Source organism: Colletotrichum chrysophilum (genome assembly GCF_026319265.1).
Source record: "Colletotrichum chrysophilum strain AFK26 chromosome Unknown scaffold_66, whole genome shotgun sequence".
In the NCBI taxonomy this organism is placed as follows: domain Eukaryota; kingdom Fungi; phylum Ascomycota; class Sordariomycetes; order Glomerellales; family Glomerellaceae; genus Colletotrichum; species Colletotrichum chrysophilum.
Window position 1 is genome coordinate 18727 of NW_026517353.1, and position 13933 is coordinate 32659.

Consider the following 13933-nt stretch of genomic DNA (forward strand, 5'->3'; position numbering starts at 1 on the left):
GAGCATAAGATTGACTTTTAGCCAGTGTACTTCGAGCGCGTGCACCCTGTGTTCCCCTTTCTAGATAAGGCGCTGTTTGAGGCGACGGTGAATGGGCCCAACTTCCTCACACTTCTCGAGCGAAGCAAACCCTGGTCATGTCTGTATCACACCATTCTTGCGCTGGGATCACAGTATGCGGATGGCGGAACATTCGAGGCAGGAAAGGGTGAATCGTGGAGGCTGTTCTCGGTCGCCCTCGGCGGCTTCTCAGATCTTCTGCTTCTTCCCGATTCACTCACCATACTACAAGCTTTGACGGCAATGTCAGTCTATGGGTTGGGAATATGCGGGTTAGCTGTGGAACCGGTCATCATGTCCGAGGCAGCAAGGCGAGCGCAGATCATGTCGACCAACAATTTCACGGGGACAGCCGCTGTCGCGTATCAGAAGGCCTTCTGGATTTTGTACACCATTGAGAAGATTACCAGTTTTCACTTTGGAAGGAGTTCGGTAGGTGTCTATCTCTACAACGGCGGATTCATGCTGATGATCGACAGAGCTTTGTTGACAGCGACATCTTCTGTCCCATACCCCTTGTCCCTGAAGCAACAGTGGGTGACTTTAACTGGTTCCTGCACTTCATACGATTCGGACGTCTGCTATCACGCGCATACACCTCGCTTTTCTCAGTGGGCGTTTCGGGCAACTCCAACTCATACTACCTGGATGTAATCAGCCAGCTGACAGATGAGCTGGAAGAGTGGAGGTCCTCGTTGCCTGACAACGGATTCAAGCCGGACGGACTTGTTCGCCCCCAAGTTCTCTTGACTCCCTTGGCCAGAGCTCTTTCTCTGATAGTTCACTACCTGTACAGCAGCCTTCTACTGACACTGTCGAGAACAACCTTGGTATATCTCCCAAGTACAGAGGATGCGTCGGTCTTGGCAAGGAAGAACTCCAACATGAAAGCAATTCTTGGAGCATCTCGGTCTATCTTGGAGTTGACCACTATGATTGAAGTCGAGCCATATACGGTGACTTGGTAGGGAAGCTTGATTTTCACTACGATATGTCAGCTGACTGATTGGGGCGTCAGGGTCATTGCGGGAATCCCAATAACGGCACTCTTCGTCTTGTTTGACATCGTCGTCCACGACCCGCGCCAACCGGAAGTGGCTTCTAACCTAGCTCTTCTCGACATGGCTGCCGGCCACTTCAGCAGGATCGAATACGCAAGTGGCGGGACCCTGCCAGGCTCGCTCATCGCCGAATTCGCCAAGATCGCGAGGGACTATGTGAATGAGATTCAACATGGCGACATCAGAATATCTGGCCTCGCGCGCTCATCCACGGCGACGCAAGACCTGGGCACATCTCTCGCCAGACCGCCGTCTAGCAGGAACAACATGAAACCCATGGAAATGACGCTGGACCTATCAAATGTGAGTCAAGTTGTATGGTACCTGACGAATCCTTCCTAACCAAAATTGGCTCACAGACCATGCCTGGTGACGCTTTCACGACCACTGCCATGACCATGCCGTCAAGCTTTGCCGACTTTTCCTTCGACAATGGCCTTGATCAAGTCTCACCCGGCGCATTGATGGGAACGGACGTGATGGGAATCTTTAGCTACTTTCTGCCGGACTTGGATCCCATGTTCTATCAGGGGCTTTCTGCAGAGTATGACTTCTCTCAAGGAGGACCTGTAAATATGGACAAGTGAGGGGTGAAAAGTCCGCACCGTTTACAGATGAGCATGTATTTCCAGTTGTCGATACCCCAAATATTCTCCGCATCTTTCACATCTGATCAACACATCTGATTTGTAACACTGGGTCAATAATCCATTTCCGTCGTTGCAGTTCCCTTTGGGTCTTTCTTGATCAATCGCGATAATTTGTAGCGTGACTCGACATTTCTGCCCGCTGTACAACATGATCACAAATCGTGCACAACTCTCAAACTCCGCAATGTAACCTCCCATCCCGTCCGTCGCCAAGGATCTTCCGCCCCTCTAATTGTCGAATCAGGGCTAGCGAATCCCACAAAAAAGAGGATAATCTGCACAAGTCGCCTGACCCCTGCCCAATTTACTCCGAAAGATGCACAAATTGCAGTGCAACGTCATTCGTCCGGATCGTTTGAGAGTGCGAAAGTCCGTCTCGACAAAAAAACGGACGAGAAAAGGTCACATCAACACTGTCAAGAAAGATTGAGAAAAGCAGTCTGAAAAGGGAAACAAGCGAAAAAAAAACCAGCGTTCATGGCATCCGAAAGCCCAGTCTCACGACAAAACAGCAACGCGACACCCGGAAAGGGCCCGCACGTCTTGGCCTGCGTTTTCTGCCATCAGCGCAAGATCAAGTGCGACCGAAAGTCCCCCTGCGCCAACTGCATCAAGGTTTGTCAGCGGGCAGTCCTGCCGATGGAGCCGGATCCAGTGTGCTGATGCGAGATGGTGTTTTCCATCCCTAGGCCGACCAGCCGTGTATCCCCTCCACGCGGGCGCCCGCGGGAGCGGGTAGGAGACGCGTGGTTAAGGACTTGTTGGAGAGACTCAATCAGTGCGAGTCGCTTCTGAGCCAGGTCGCGCCGCGCGATGTGGAAGGACGCCCCTTCACGAGTGAGACGCCCCCAGCGTTCCGCGATGTAATGACGACGGCGTCGGCGGCGGCGGTGGCGGATAGCCCGTCGATGATGTCGTACGTGAGCTACGAGGAAGCTCGCAAGCAGCCGGACCAGAGGCCCACTGGCAAGATCGTTGTTGATGAGGGACGTCGTACGTTTATGGACAGCCCCCTACGCTCCAATGTCGTGGATCATGTAAGTTCTCATTTGCAAAGTGATGGGTCGCGCAAGTCTCATTTAGTTGCAGTTGCAATTCTCGAAGCTCAGTCTCAATGATCAAGCCGATGAGAGTACCGGCGCCTCAAACACCCCCTCGGTAGCAAACACTACTGAGGATGGAAGCTTGGACAGCCGTGAGTCCATGGACTTTGATATCCTGGCCCTCGGCGCGGTAGAGATGCTGCGCCTATGGCAGGTCTTCTTGGAACGGGTGAATCCGATGACTAAAGTCATTCACGTTCCCAGTTTAGAGCCGCTCGTGTTCGAAGCTGCAACAGATCACGGCAATGTGGCCCCTGACTTTGAGGCCCTACTCTGTTCTATTAACGTCCTAGCAATCATGGCTTTATCCGAGGCCGAGTCTGAACAGATTCTGAACGTTTCGAAGAACGCAGCTCTAAGGAAAGCCAGCCTTGCTCTGAAAAAGGCAGTATCTAAAGTCGACTTTCTCCGTAAATACAACCTTACCATATTACAATGTCTAGTCTTGTACTTGGTAAGAGACTTAAGGATGAGGCCAGAATCCTTCCCATTAACATCACACTAGGTATCGCTCCAGGGACAGTTCGATCGCCACGCGTCATGGATCCTGACAGGGATGCTCGTCAGGATAGCCCAGAGAATGGGACTTCATCGCGACGGAGAGCTAATCGGCCTTACACCATTCGAGACCGAGATGCGCAGACGGATATGGTGGCAAATCATCATGCTCGAAACTAAATACGCCGTTCTCGCAGGATTCTGCGATACGCTATTGCCGCCAAATTGGGACACCAGGCTGCCCAGTAATCTCAACGACGCGGACCTCCTGCCTGGTTCCTTAGAGCCCTTAAGGTCCCGAGAAGGCGCCACTGAGATGGCATTCTGCCTAATGTTGTACGAATCACGGCATTTCTTCTGCGAGAACCCCGTCCCGGAATTCGAATCTGTCGTCTTAGGCCAGGGAGATCTGAATGCGGATAGATCAAAGGCCATTGAAGGACCACAGTCCCTGGACAAGTACCGTGTGATAGTGGACCAGCTTGAAGAACGACTCATCTTGGCAGAGAAGCGATATTGTAACCCGACCATTGGAGGGATACACGTCTTGGCCTGCAAACTTCGACCTCTCGTGGCCCAGCGGATGCGCGACATGATAGCCCACGCTCGAGAACCCTGGAAGGAGGACGCGGATAGCCTTGCTGGCCAGCAATCATTATTCAGGCTCTGGGTCATCCACTTCGAGAGTGACCTAAACTGGTACGACACTATCGACGACCGGTTCCGGTGGTACCCCAAGCTTCACCTCCAAGCAGACGCATTTTCTGTCATGATCGAGTTGTTGCAGTGGCAGCCGGTGGGAACTTTGGTCGATAGGGCGTGGAAAGCCATCGACAGAGTCTACTTTTACCACCCGGAGCTCTATGATCTCAGCAAGCGGGAGAACGTGCAACGTGCGGAGAATTTGCTGGCTGGATGGCAAAGACGCGAGCTGGCGTTCCGCAACGTTGGCCAGAGCATCGAGACACCAGTTGTGATCGAGAGGCTTCGGGGCAGTGGCAACTTCCCAGCAAGCAAGGCGGAATCCTTTCCGGAGTCGTTTCCAACCGCCACAGCAGACTCCACCTTGTTTCCCGGTCTTCATAACTCTGGATTTGAAGGATTCGATGGGAACGTGCTTCTCAACACCGACGCGGCCTCGTTCTTTTGGGATGGTGTAGGGGAACATCACGCGCATTAGACATATCCTTTGGAGTTTGCGGTGTACCAAATTCACTTTTGAAGCTTACTAGTCTCATGTAGAAAAAAGCACAACTCTCCCAGTCTCTGCTCGAGAATCTTTCTCTTCTTTCGTGACTCAAGGTTTCTCTCAACGTGCGACGGGCTTCAGGTACACGTTGAGAGGGACTCGGTCCCAAAGTCCATAAGCTCTTTGCCGCTTGATCCAATCCCCGTTGCCTGGGGCTAAAGCCATATCGAAGTCAAAGATAACCCTGGCCAGAACCATTCTCATTTCGGAATATGCCAGACTACACAAACTTTAGCAATAGCACTACGTTCGAGGTTACAGAGGGACGCTTACTTGCGGCCAATACAGTTGCGAGGTCCCACGCTAAACGCCTGCAGAGAGTCAAGACGGTTCACATTTGTCTTCTCACTCTCCAAAAAGCGCTCAGGGTCAAACTTCCATGGATCTGGCCAGTTATCGGGGCTGTGGTTTGAGGACCACTGTTGGATCTCAACAAGTGTCTGACTATCGTTAGCCGTCTATGATTTTGATTCGGGTTTGGATTTCTTACGCCCTCAGGGATGTGTTGTCCACCAATTCGACACCCGCCCTCTGGCGCCTCTCGGATGATACCTGAGGTCACTGGTGGATAGAGCCTGAGAGACTCGTTCAGTACCGCTAACATGTATGACAGCTTGCTGACTGAGCCAATGTTGATCTCGCTTGAGTCTTTGAAGGCAGATCGGACTTCCTTCTTGAGCTTTTCGTAGACTTCTGGATGAGTGAGTAGGAGATATGTGGTGCCGGACAGGGTGGTCGCGGTTGTCTCTGAACCTGCTAGAACGAGAATGAGTGCGTTTGCAGAGAGTTGGTCGAATGACAGATTCTTTCAGTAAGGGGTCGGTCAGCTCAAGTCTCACATAAGGAGGGCACTAAGTGAGTCCTGATGATACTTACCCACTCCTTTCGTCTCTTCAAAAGGCCCTCAAATAAATCATTTCGATCGTCAGTCATGCGCATTCTGTTCTGCATCATTTCGTCCGTGTTCTCCCGGACTTGGCTCATAGCCTTCATTCCACCCATCTTGAATAACGCCTGCACAACAAAGTTCAAGCCGATGTACTTTACGGAAGTCATGACTGAGCCGAAGCGGATCGCTCCGAAAATGAAGGCCACCCACGGATGATAGTCAGCGCGTTCGAGACATTGGAATGACTGCCCAAAGATGAGGTCGCCCGCAACGTCGAAGGTTGTCCAATTATACCAGCCCGCCATGTTTTGAGGGCTTGTACCATCATCGGCAAACTCCTTCAGTCTATCAGAGAGCTTGTCAATGTACTTGATAATCATGCCCTCCTGCTCTCTCATGGAGGCGTCTGAGAAGCCGTGAGCCAGTGCTCGTCGCAGTCGCTGATGTTCCTCTCGATCAGCATTGATGATGCTTTTAGGTAGTTCTTCCACAGTCTCTGAAAAGATCTTGGATTTGTTCATCTCAGTTGATCCTTTGCTGCTAGGCTGGAAACCGTAAATCTCCTTCCACGCATCTGGCTGCGTGAAGGACAAGTGGTTCGGGCTGATCCGAACGACGGGCCCGTACCGGTCATGCAGCTTTTGAGTGAGGAAAGCCTGTTTTCCGATAGCATTTTGAAACGCCCAAGGCAAAGAACTAGCACGTTGCAGTAGAGGCCCAGGATAGTCGCGAAGGGGATGGAAGAAGACGTTATATCCTGCCTGAAGCAATTGCCAAAGGACAGCCTGTCAACAGCTGGTTAGAGAGCTCGCCCATCAGTCTCTCCATGCCACCCGATTGCGTCACTTACTGTGACAAGAATGATTTTCAAGATCGGTACGTAGTGCTCCGCGAGCGCGCCCGTGAGATCGGCTGCCTTCAACATCGTGAATATCAGTGTGCAATGTGTAGCGACCCCGCCTGAATGGTGATGAAGGTGAAAACTCTCGAGAAATTATATAGCGAACGCGTGTTCGCCCAAGTCTCCCAACAAACACACCTCTGCCTCCCGGAACTGCACCTAATTCGTCTGTAGATGGGATGGGCTGCTCAATGCACAGGGAGTATAGGCTCTTGGGATGGGCGTTTCGGTGTATTCAGTCACTCCGGACCAATCCCGTCCGTCGATTTACTAACATTCATGCATGCAGGAACCATATTAAAACGCGGGACGAGCTCGGATGGTAGATCCCGTGGCATTTCTCCGCACGTACGTCGCACCCTTCCAGCAAGTGCCGTCGTTACGAGCCACGCAGCGTGGCTGCAATTTACGCAGGGCAGCAGCTAGGTTATCCTTGGCAGTTCAAAGCGAACACGGGGTTGTGGGACCTGAGTCGCTAGCATGTTATATGACGATTGATGAGCCATATGCGATTTTGACGATGATAGTTTGATTTTGACGATGATGTTGTGGACAACACCACCAACGTCGCAGTGAGATCATGACCTTCACCGCCGCTAATCAAATTAGATTGCTGGAGTTATTGATATGAAGACTCCTACACGGGACATCCTCTTGGGAAGCGGCAAAGCATTCGATTCAGTGGCGAATTAAGCGGCTTGCGCGTGTCAATGGAGCGGTGAGCGAGGTTTTGAGCACTTCCCAGGGATTTTTTCCACATTCCAAGACGCAGGTGTCATCGCCTGACAGCTTACTGGGTTCATGGGATTCGGACGCGTCATACCTTGTGTAACCGGCTGGCAGCAAACAAAAGGCACTTGGAACGTTACTTCCAAATCTCTCGCCCGTGATAGGCTGCATCCGCCGTTATTAGAGTGCATTCACTCGCTTCCAATTGAGAAGTGTTTGTTGATTCAGATGTGCATGAGATAGAGACGTATCAATAGAGAGGTATATCATTGGCCCACGGCTGATTCGTGTAACCTCGTCGATCATGATCGTTGAGTAAGTGCAATGAAACACGATCGGTGAACAGCATTGGCTGTTTCGCACTATGAACACCGCATGGTGAGTATGCAGAGTCTGCGGATGAAGGAAAAAGCCAAGCATAATTATGTTGAAGGATTGAAGAAGGCGAAACTGTCCACCAGCTACCTCAGAACCTTTGCAAAGATGAGAGTGATGCCTGAGACCAGCCTGGCTGTCTCTATCCCAATACTGCAAGACGCAATAGCGGACGGCCCCGATCAACGCGTGGGAGATCAGACGATGGTGTGCCTTCAGCGGAGAAAAGCTCTAGGCAGTATTATGTATAGCACTCAAGAGTCTGATCATGAGAAGGCAACCCTTCAACTATGGTCATTGCGTTGACACAATTGAATCGCCTATTCACAGCGATTGGGCAGGGCATGTTTATAGGGCTCAAAGGGTCGCTTCGATGAGACAACAAACAACTCAGTTTTCAACTTTGGGTTGATTGGTGCTCTCAATTCAGCCTGGTCTAAGCAGGAGCGACGATGGGTTTGTCGGTTACTGTACATACATTGTCTTCGTCGAAAATGCGAGTCTCCATAAATATTCGAAGCTTGTTTAGATCCGAGGACGCGGACATTAAGTGCGATGGATGAGGTCATTGGGTGGCATTCCGGTACGCGACGGTCCAGCGGCACGCCATCCGGCGGGTTTTCCGGGGGTGAATGCGGGGTTTCGATCGATTTTCCGACCATTTCACCTACAACCCCGCTCGCCAACCATGAACTGCCGTCGAAGTTTTGCCGGTCTGGCGGTGGAATTGGCGGAATATCTTCTTGTCTCGTTCTCGGGTTCGTATGTACTTAGAAAGATAACCGACAAGCGGTACTTTGAGCGGCATATCCAGCGTCTCATTGGAGCGACTCAATGGACCACGGTAGGATAAGTAACGTATTTAAATGACGGATGATGCAGAAATAGCTAGGTTTTGAAAAAAAAAACACTTGATAGGTTTGAAAACATTAATTCCACGGGTTACGTTTCCAATCTCAACTCAATGCGATTCTTCAGCCTCGCAGGGCTGTTCGTAGTCACGCTGGCGACTCACGGCCAGGCGGAGGTCAACCAGACCTTCCACAATCCAATCTTGCCAGGTTGGAACTCCGATCCCAGTTGCACATTCGTCAAAGAGCTAGATAATACCTTTTTCTGTACGACGTCGTCTTTCTTGGCCTTCCCTGGTGTGCCCGTCTACGCGAGCAAAGACTTAGTCAACTGGAAGCATGCGAGCAACGCTTTGACGAAGGCGGATCAGCTGCCGGAACTGTACAGAAACTCGGGCCAGTCAGAGGGCATATGGGCTTCAACTATCAGATATCATGAGGGAACCTTCTACCTGATCACATCATACGTCTCGTGGTTTGAAGGCTGGGGGCCGAAGATTCTCTTGTTCACGACCAAGGACCCGTACGACGACTCCGCTTGGACTGGTCCCCTTCACATCGAGAATCCGGCAGACGACATCGATCCAGACATCTTTTGGGATTCTGGCAAGGTGTATATGTCCGTTGCTGCGGGAATCTACATTAGCGAGATTGATCTCACGACAGGCTCTGCGACGGAACCACTCAAGGTCTGAAATGGAACTGGAGACCGTAATCCGGAAGGACCTCATTTGTACAGCAAAGATGGCTACTATTACCTCTTGATCGGAGAGGGCGGTACAGAGACAAATCACTCCGTCACTATTGCTCGCGGAAAGGAGATCGGAGGGCCTTATGAAGGTTTTGAAGGTAATCCGATCCTCACTGCCAAAAACACAGACGAGTATTTCCAGACGGTTGGACATGCCGACCTGTTCCAGGATGCGTCTGGAAACTGGTGGGGCGTTGCTCTTGCCACTAGATCTGGACCAGCATGGGAGAACTATCCTATGGGGCGAGAGACAGTCCTTTTCGCCGTCACTTGGGACGAGGGCGAGTGGCCAGTCTTGGACAGGGTGCGAGGCACGATGACTGGACCACTACCTCCAACAAACAAGAATATCCCAGGGGATGGACATTGGGCAGACGAGCCCGATGTTGTCGACTTCGCACCTGGCTCAGATATCCCCAGGCACTTCGTCTTCTGGCGCCCTCCCAAAGAGTCCCTGTTTGCCATTTCTCCCGATGGACATCCGAATACACTTGAAATATCGCCTTCGCCCGTCAATCTTTCGGGGACACCAGACTTCAATCCTCAAGAGGATGGCCTCGGCTTCATCGCACGCAAACAGAGTGCCACGTTGTTCAACTACACCGTCGATGTTGACTTCAAGCCGGAGGTAGAAGAGGAAGAGGCAGGCGTCACGGTGTTCCTGACCCAGGTTCAGCACATTGATCTTGGAATCGTCAATTTGCCAGGTTGCTCCAACACAACTTTGATTCCGCACTTTAGATTCCGTGTCGAAGCATCTGGAAAGCCCAACATCACCGTGCCAGAGGAGGTAGTTCTCCCAGTTCCAAAAGCCTGGCGGTCTGATCCGGTGCGTCTATTCGCCTCGGCTGTTAGCGACTCTGAATACGTTTTCGGAGCTGCTCCAATCTCTAAGCCCGAAGAGTACGTTCAAATCGGATCTGCAAGCGGTTTGATCGTCTCTGGAGGTAGCGGTCCATTCACTGGTGAGTACAGCTGCTTCTGGTTCGAATTTTCACGGTTGCTATACTTATCCTTTTTACTACAGGCACAATCGTCGGAGCATATGCAACGAACAATGGCGGAGAGGGCAAGACACCGGCGTACTTCAGCCGATGGAGATACACTCAGGTTGCGCAGAAGATAGACAATGACGAAGTTGTACCAGTCAACTGAGTCTAGTAAGCCAAGTCAAGTCAGTCAAAAGGCCAGCAATTGCATAGTCTAGCCTACTATTTCTAGTTCTACATAGCAGCGCCTTAGATGTAGTCTTATTAGATACATAGGCTAAGGTACTGTTGTAACTAGCTCTCATATTGAGCTTTAATTACTACTGGTTATTGTTCTGCTATTGCTGGTCGTAACTATCTTTCGACAACATATAACGGACGGTAAGCCTTTGATTCTACAAAGAGTTGTGCTATTTGGGCGATAGTGGATCAGACTGCATCCGTCGGAGCCGAAACTGGACCGACAGCTGCCGCTCGGCCCCCACTAACTCGGCGCTGCCAAATCACCATCACGTCATGATTGGTGTCACGTCATACACCATAACCAACTCCTCCTCATTACATAGGTAGGGACGGAACTCTTCATAGACATCACCGGATCTCAACTGATAACGCAGTCTGAACAGAGCATCAGGTAAAATGCCGAGCGTTGACACATCAATCTACCCGAACGCCACAGGTGCAGCCGCCCAACTCGTCGCCAAGCATTCAGACGAACATGCACTGAAACTCTACGCTGGCTGGTTCTGCCCATTTGTGCAGCGCACGTGGATTGTGCTGCATGAGAAGCAAATTCCATACCAGTACATCGAGATCAACCCTTACAAGAAAGACCCAGAATTCCTCAGATTGAACCCGCGTGGGCTCGTTCCGACTCTGGCTGTCCCGGTTGACGTGAAGGGCAACGAGCAGAAGCCGCTGTACGACAGCACGGTTCTCTGCGAGTACCTAGAAGAGGCTTATGCGGGCAACAACTACGGACCGCATCTTCTCCCGGAGGAGCCTTACGAACGGGCGAGATGCCGATTGTGGATCGATCACATCAACTCGCGCATTGTGCCAGCCTTCTACAAGTTCATCCAGCATACTCCTAAGAAGGAGTTCACCATCGACGAAGCCCGCAGCGAGTTCCTGGGTCATCTCAAAACTTTCGCTAAGGAGCTTGACCCTGAAGGCCCTTGGTTCTTGGGGAAGACGTTTGGTCTCGTCGACGTTATGCTGGCACCATGGGCGATGCGTTTGTTTCTGTTTGACCACTACAAGCCCGGTGGGCTTGGACTGCCACACGAAGGAAAGGGTGGCGAAGATGATGCGGTTTGGAAGCGCTGGCGCCAATGGTATGATGCTGTTGAAGGGAAACAAACCATCAAAGACACGCTGAGCGACAGAGACGCCTACATTGATGTGTACAAGCGGTATGCAGAGGACAAGACAAATTCAGAAGTAGGACAGGCAACCAGAGGTGGTAAGAGAATGCCTTAGACAACCAACTCAGAGGCATGGCTTATCAACTCGAAACCCCTGTCAGTCGCCGTTGTCGGAACGGACCATGTTCATACACACTGAATCATGCATCGAACTATAGTCTCTATGCCGGCCCGGTCTAAGTGATATTCGTGACTAAACAACAACAGAGCAATCCCTTCCTTTACTGAATTCGTCACGGAAGGATCGAGATAAGCCTTGGATCCTGCTGCTGCGCCGCTTGCAGTATCTCAGATCCGAGTCAACTGACAACGGGAGATACTTCCAGATACTCGTCGGTCTCGTCTCCCGGTCGTGCCCAGCACCAACGGAGGCGCTACCGGCCACACCCAAACGCCAACCTACCCCACACTGAAGACCATCGGATTTAGGGGCCGATTGGTTTTGGGGGTCTAGATCTCAGCTCAGCGTTTGGCATCATGCTGCATGCACCCCTATCTTGTGATACGAAGACCCAAGACAGATGGGCTATCTTACCCCGCGTTAAAGAGCGGGGTATCGATAAGCTGGCAGCCCAACTACCGCCCTGGTCAAGGCTCGAGTTTCCTGGATCAGTCAGTATACGCATTGGGTACCGGCGGACGTGTAAGAGAAGGGGGGGGGGGGGGGTAGTGATCATGTGTTCGTAATGGATGAGGAGTTCCGAATCGGATGGCTGGGTTGTCAGTTTGTCACGATACACTTTATGATAAAGAAGGCGCACCTTCTTTGAACCAAGAAGTTGCAAGTCTAGTCAGTATACCCAAATTATCAGCGAGAGTTTGTCTTTGAGATGTCTTCCCGCGCACCACTTATCAACACATGGACTCGTTCCAATCGCCATGCCTCTACTGCCTTCTCAAGGAGACCAGTCTTGACCCCTATGAGGGTAAGGCATGCCTCTGCCACTTCTCTAGTTGCTGAGAAGACGCTCTCCCCAAGCAAGCCCGCCACACTATCAGCTCTTCCAACACCAGTCCTTTTGAGATCACTGCTGGTCTCTGCGATATCCTCTAAGCCATACCTCCTCGGCCCATCTCTATCAGTTCTCTCCTTCCTCACAAGACCAAACAGAAGCCTCCTGTTTGATGTCGACCGAAATCCCGTACTACACTCTGTCCTGAAGACGCTCTTCTACAGACAATTCTGTGCAGGAGAGTCACCAGCAGAGACAAAGGACACTATGCGGCATCTGAGATTTATGGGCTTCCGTGGCACAATTCTCACATATGCGAAAGAGACTGTTTTTGATCACAAGACCGGCACCGAGCATGGCCTCGGTATCGATGCGGAAAAGGACACAAAGTCAGGGAACTGCTCCAACATTGAAGTATGGAGGAAAGGAGCGTTGGAGACGGTGGATTTGCTTGGCGAGGGTGATCAGCTGGCGTTAAAGTGAGTCCCTACCACCTTCTGGATTTTACTTTCCCGAAACAGCCCGCTAACATCGCGAAAACAGACTTACTGGCGGTGGACCGAGAGTGACGGCCGCTTTTGCAGCAGACGAGCTTCCTCCTCAGCAAATGATGGATGCTCTTGACGAGGTCTCTATCCGCTGCAAGGAGAGGGGTATCCGTCTCCTGCTCGACGCCGAATCTCAAAAGTTCCAGTGGGGCATCTTCAGAGCTGGTCTCGAACTGATGCGCAAGTACAACCGCGACGGCTACGCAACCATCTACCAGACCTACCAAGCATACCTGAAGAGCACCCCGGCGACCCTCGCCAAGCATCTTGAGCTCGCCAACAACGAAGGCTTCACCCTTGGCTTGAAGCTCGTCAGAGGCGCCTACATCGGCTCGGACGAGCGATCCCTGATCCACGATACCAAGCAGGACACAGATGACGCCTACAACATGATTGCCCAGGGAGCCCTCAGGCGGCAGATTGGGGAATACGGTGCACCGGGAGGCAAGCCGTTCCCGTCCCTGAACCTGTTCCTCGCCAGCCACAACAAGCACAGCGTCGTCACGGCCCACAAGCTGCACCAACAAAGAATGAAGGATGGTCTCCCGACGGTGCCGGTCGGTTTCGCGCAGCTCCAGGGCATGTCGGATGAAGTCAGCTTTGCGTTGCTGCAGCTGAAGGACGGCCAGGACCCGTCGCCGCAGGTGTGGAAGTGCTCGACGTGGGGGACCATGGGAGAGTGCGTGGCGTATCTTTTGCGGAGAGCGGTGGAGAACAGAGATGCGGTTTCGAGGACGGTGGACGAGTATGCCGCGCTCAAGGCGGAGCTGGGCAGACGGTTGCGATCTAGATCGTTCCGGTCTCGGCCTGTTGGCTAGAGATAAAAGATATGTCCCTCTTTTTTCGTTAATCGGAGATTTTTGACAGATCAAGTGGATCGCAGTTGCCTTGTGACTATC

General features: G+C 51.8%; 5 protein-coding genes across 5 annotated transcripts; 4 read left to right on the forward strand and 1 right to left on the reverse strand.

The window, feature by feature from the left end:
- Positions 1-354: 354 nt before the first annotated feature.
- Positions 355-4552, forward strand: COL26b_007874 (uncharacterized protein; the record flags this gene model as incomplete). Its single annotated transcript, XM_053180653.1, has 9 exons — positions 355-492; positions 540-788; positions 857-890; positions 1171-1424; positions 1481-1665; positions 2284-2386; positions 2461-2808; positions 2855-3328; positions 3380-4552. The coding sequence occupies 9 exons, from the start codon at positions 355-357 to the stop codon at positions 4550-4552; spliced, it is 2958 nt and encodes a 985-aa protein (XP_053035332.1).
- Positions 4553-4890: 338 nt separating this feature from the next.
- COL26b_007875 (uncharacterized protein) lies at positions 4891-6435 on the reverse strand (the record flags this gene model as incomplete). Its single annotated transcript, XM_053180654.1, has 4 exons — positions 4891-5061; positions 5112-5426; positions 5498-6166; positions 6361-6435. 4 exons carry the CDS (start codon positions 6433-6435, stop codon positions 4891-4893), a joined length of 1230 nt encoding a protein of 409 aa, XP_053035333.1.
- Positions 6436-8479: 2044 nt separating this feature from the next.
- COL26b_007876 (uncharacterized protein) lies at positions 8480-10272 on the forward strand (the record flags this gene model as incomplete). The annotated part of the gene is made up of 3 exons (XM_053180655.1): positions 8480-9055; positions 9260-10082; positions 10145-10272. 3 exons carry the CDS (start codon positions 8480-8482, stop codon positions 10270-10272), a joined length of 1527 nt encoding a protein of 508 aa, XP_053035334.1.
- Positions 10273-10745: 473 nt separating this feature from the next.
- COL26b_007877 (uncharacterized protein) lies at positions 10746-11588 on the forward strand (the record flags this gene model as incomplete). Its single annotated transcript, XM_053180656.1, has 1 exon — positions 10746-11588. One exon carries the CDS (start codon positions 10746-10748, stop codon positions 11586-11588), a length of 843 nt encoding a protein of 280 aa, XP_053035335.1.
- An 804-nt stretch (positions 11589-12392) lies between these two features.
- COL26b_007878 (uncharacterized protein) lies at positions 12393-13852 on the forward strand (the record flags this gene model as incomplete). The annotated part of the gene is made up of 3 exons (XM_053180657.1): positions 12393-12459; positions 12725-12965; positions 13030-13852. The coding sequence occupies 3 exons, from the start codon at positions 12393-12395 to the stop codon at positions 13850-13852; spliced, it is 1131 nt and encodes a 376-aa protein (XP_053035336.1).
- Between the last annotated feature and the right edge of the window lie 81 nt (positions 13853-13933).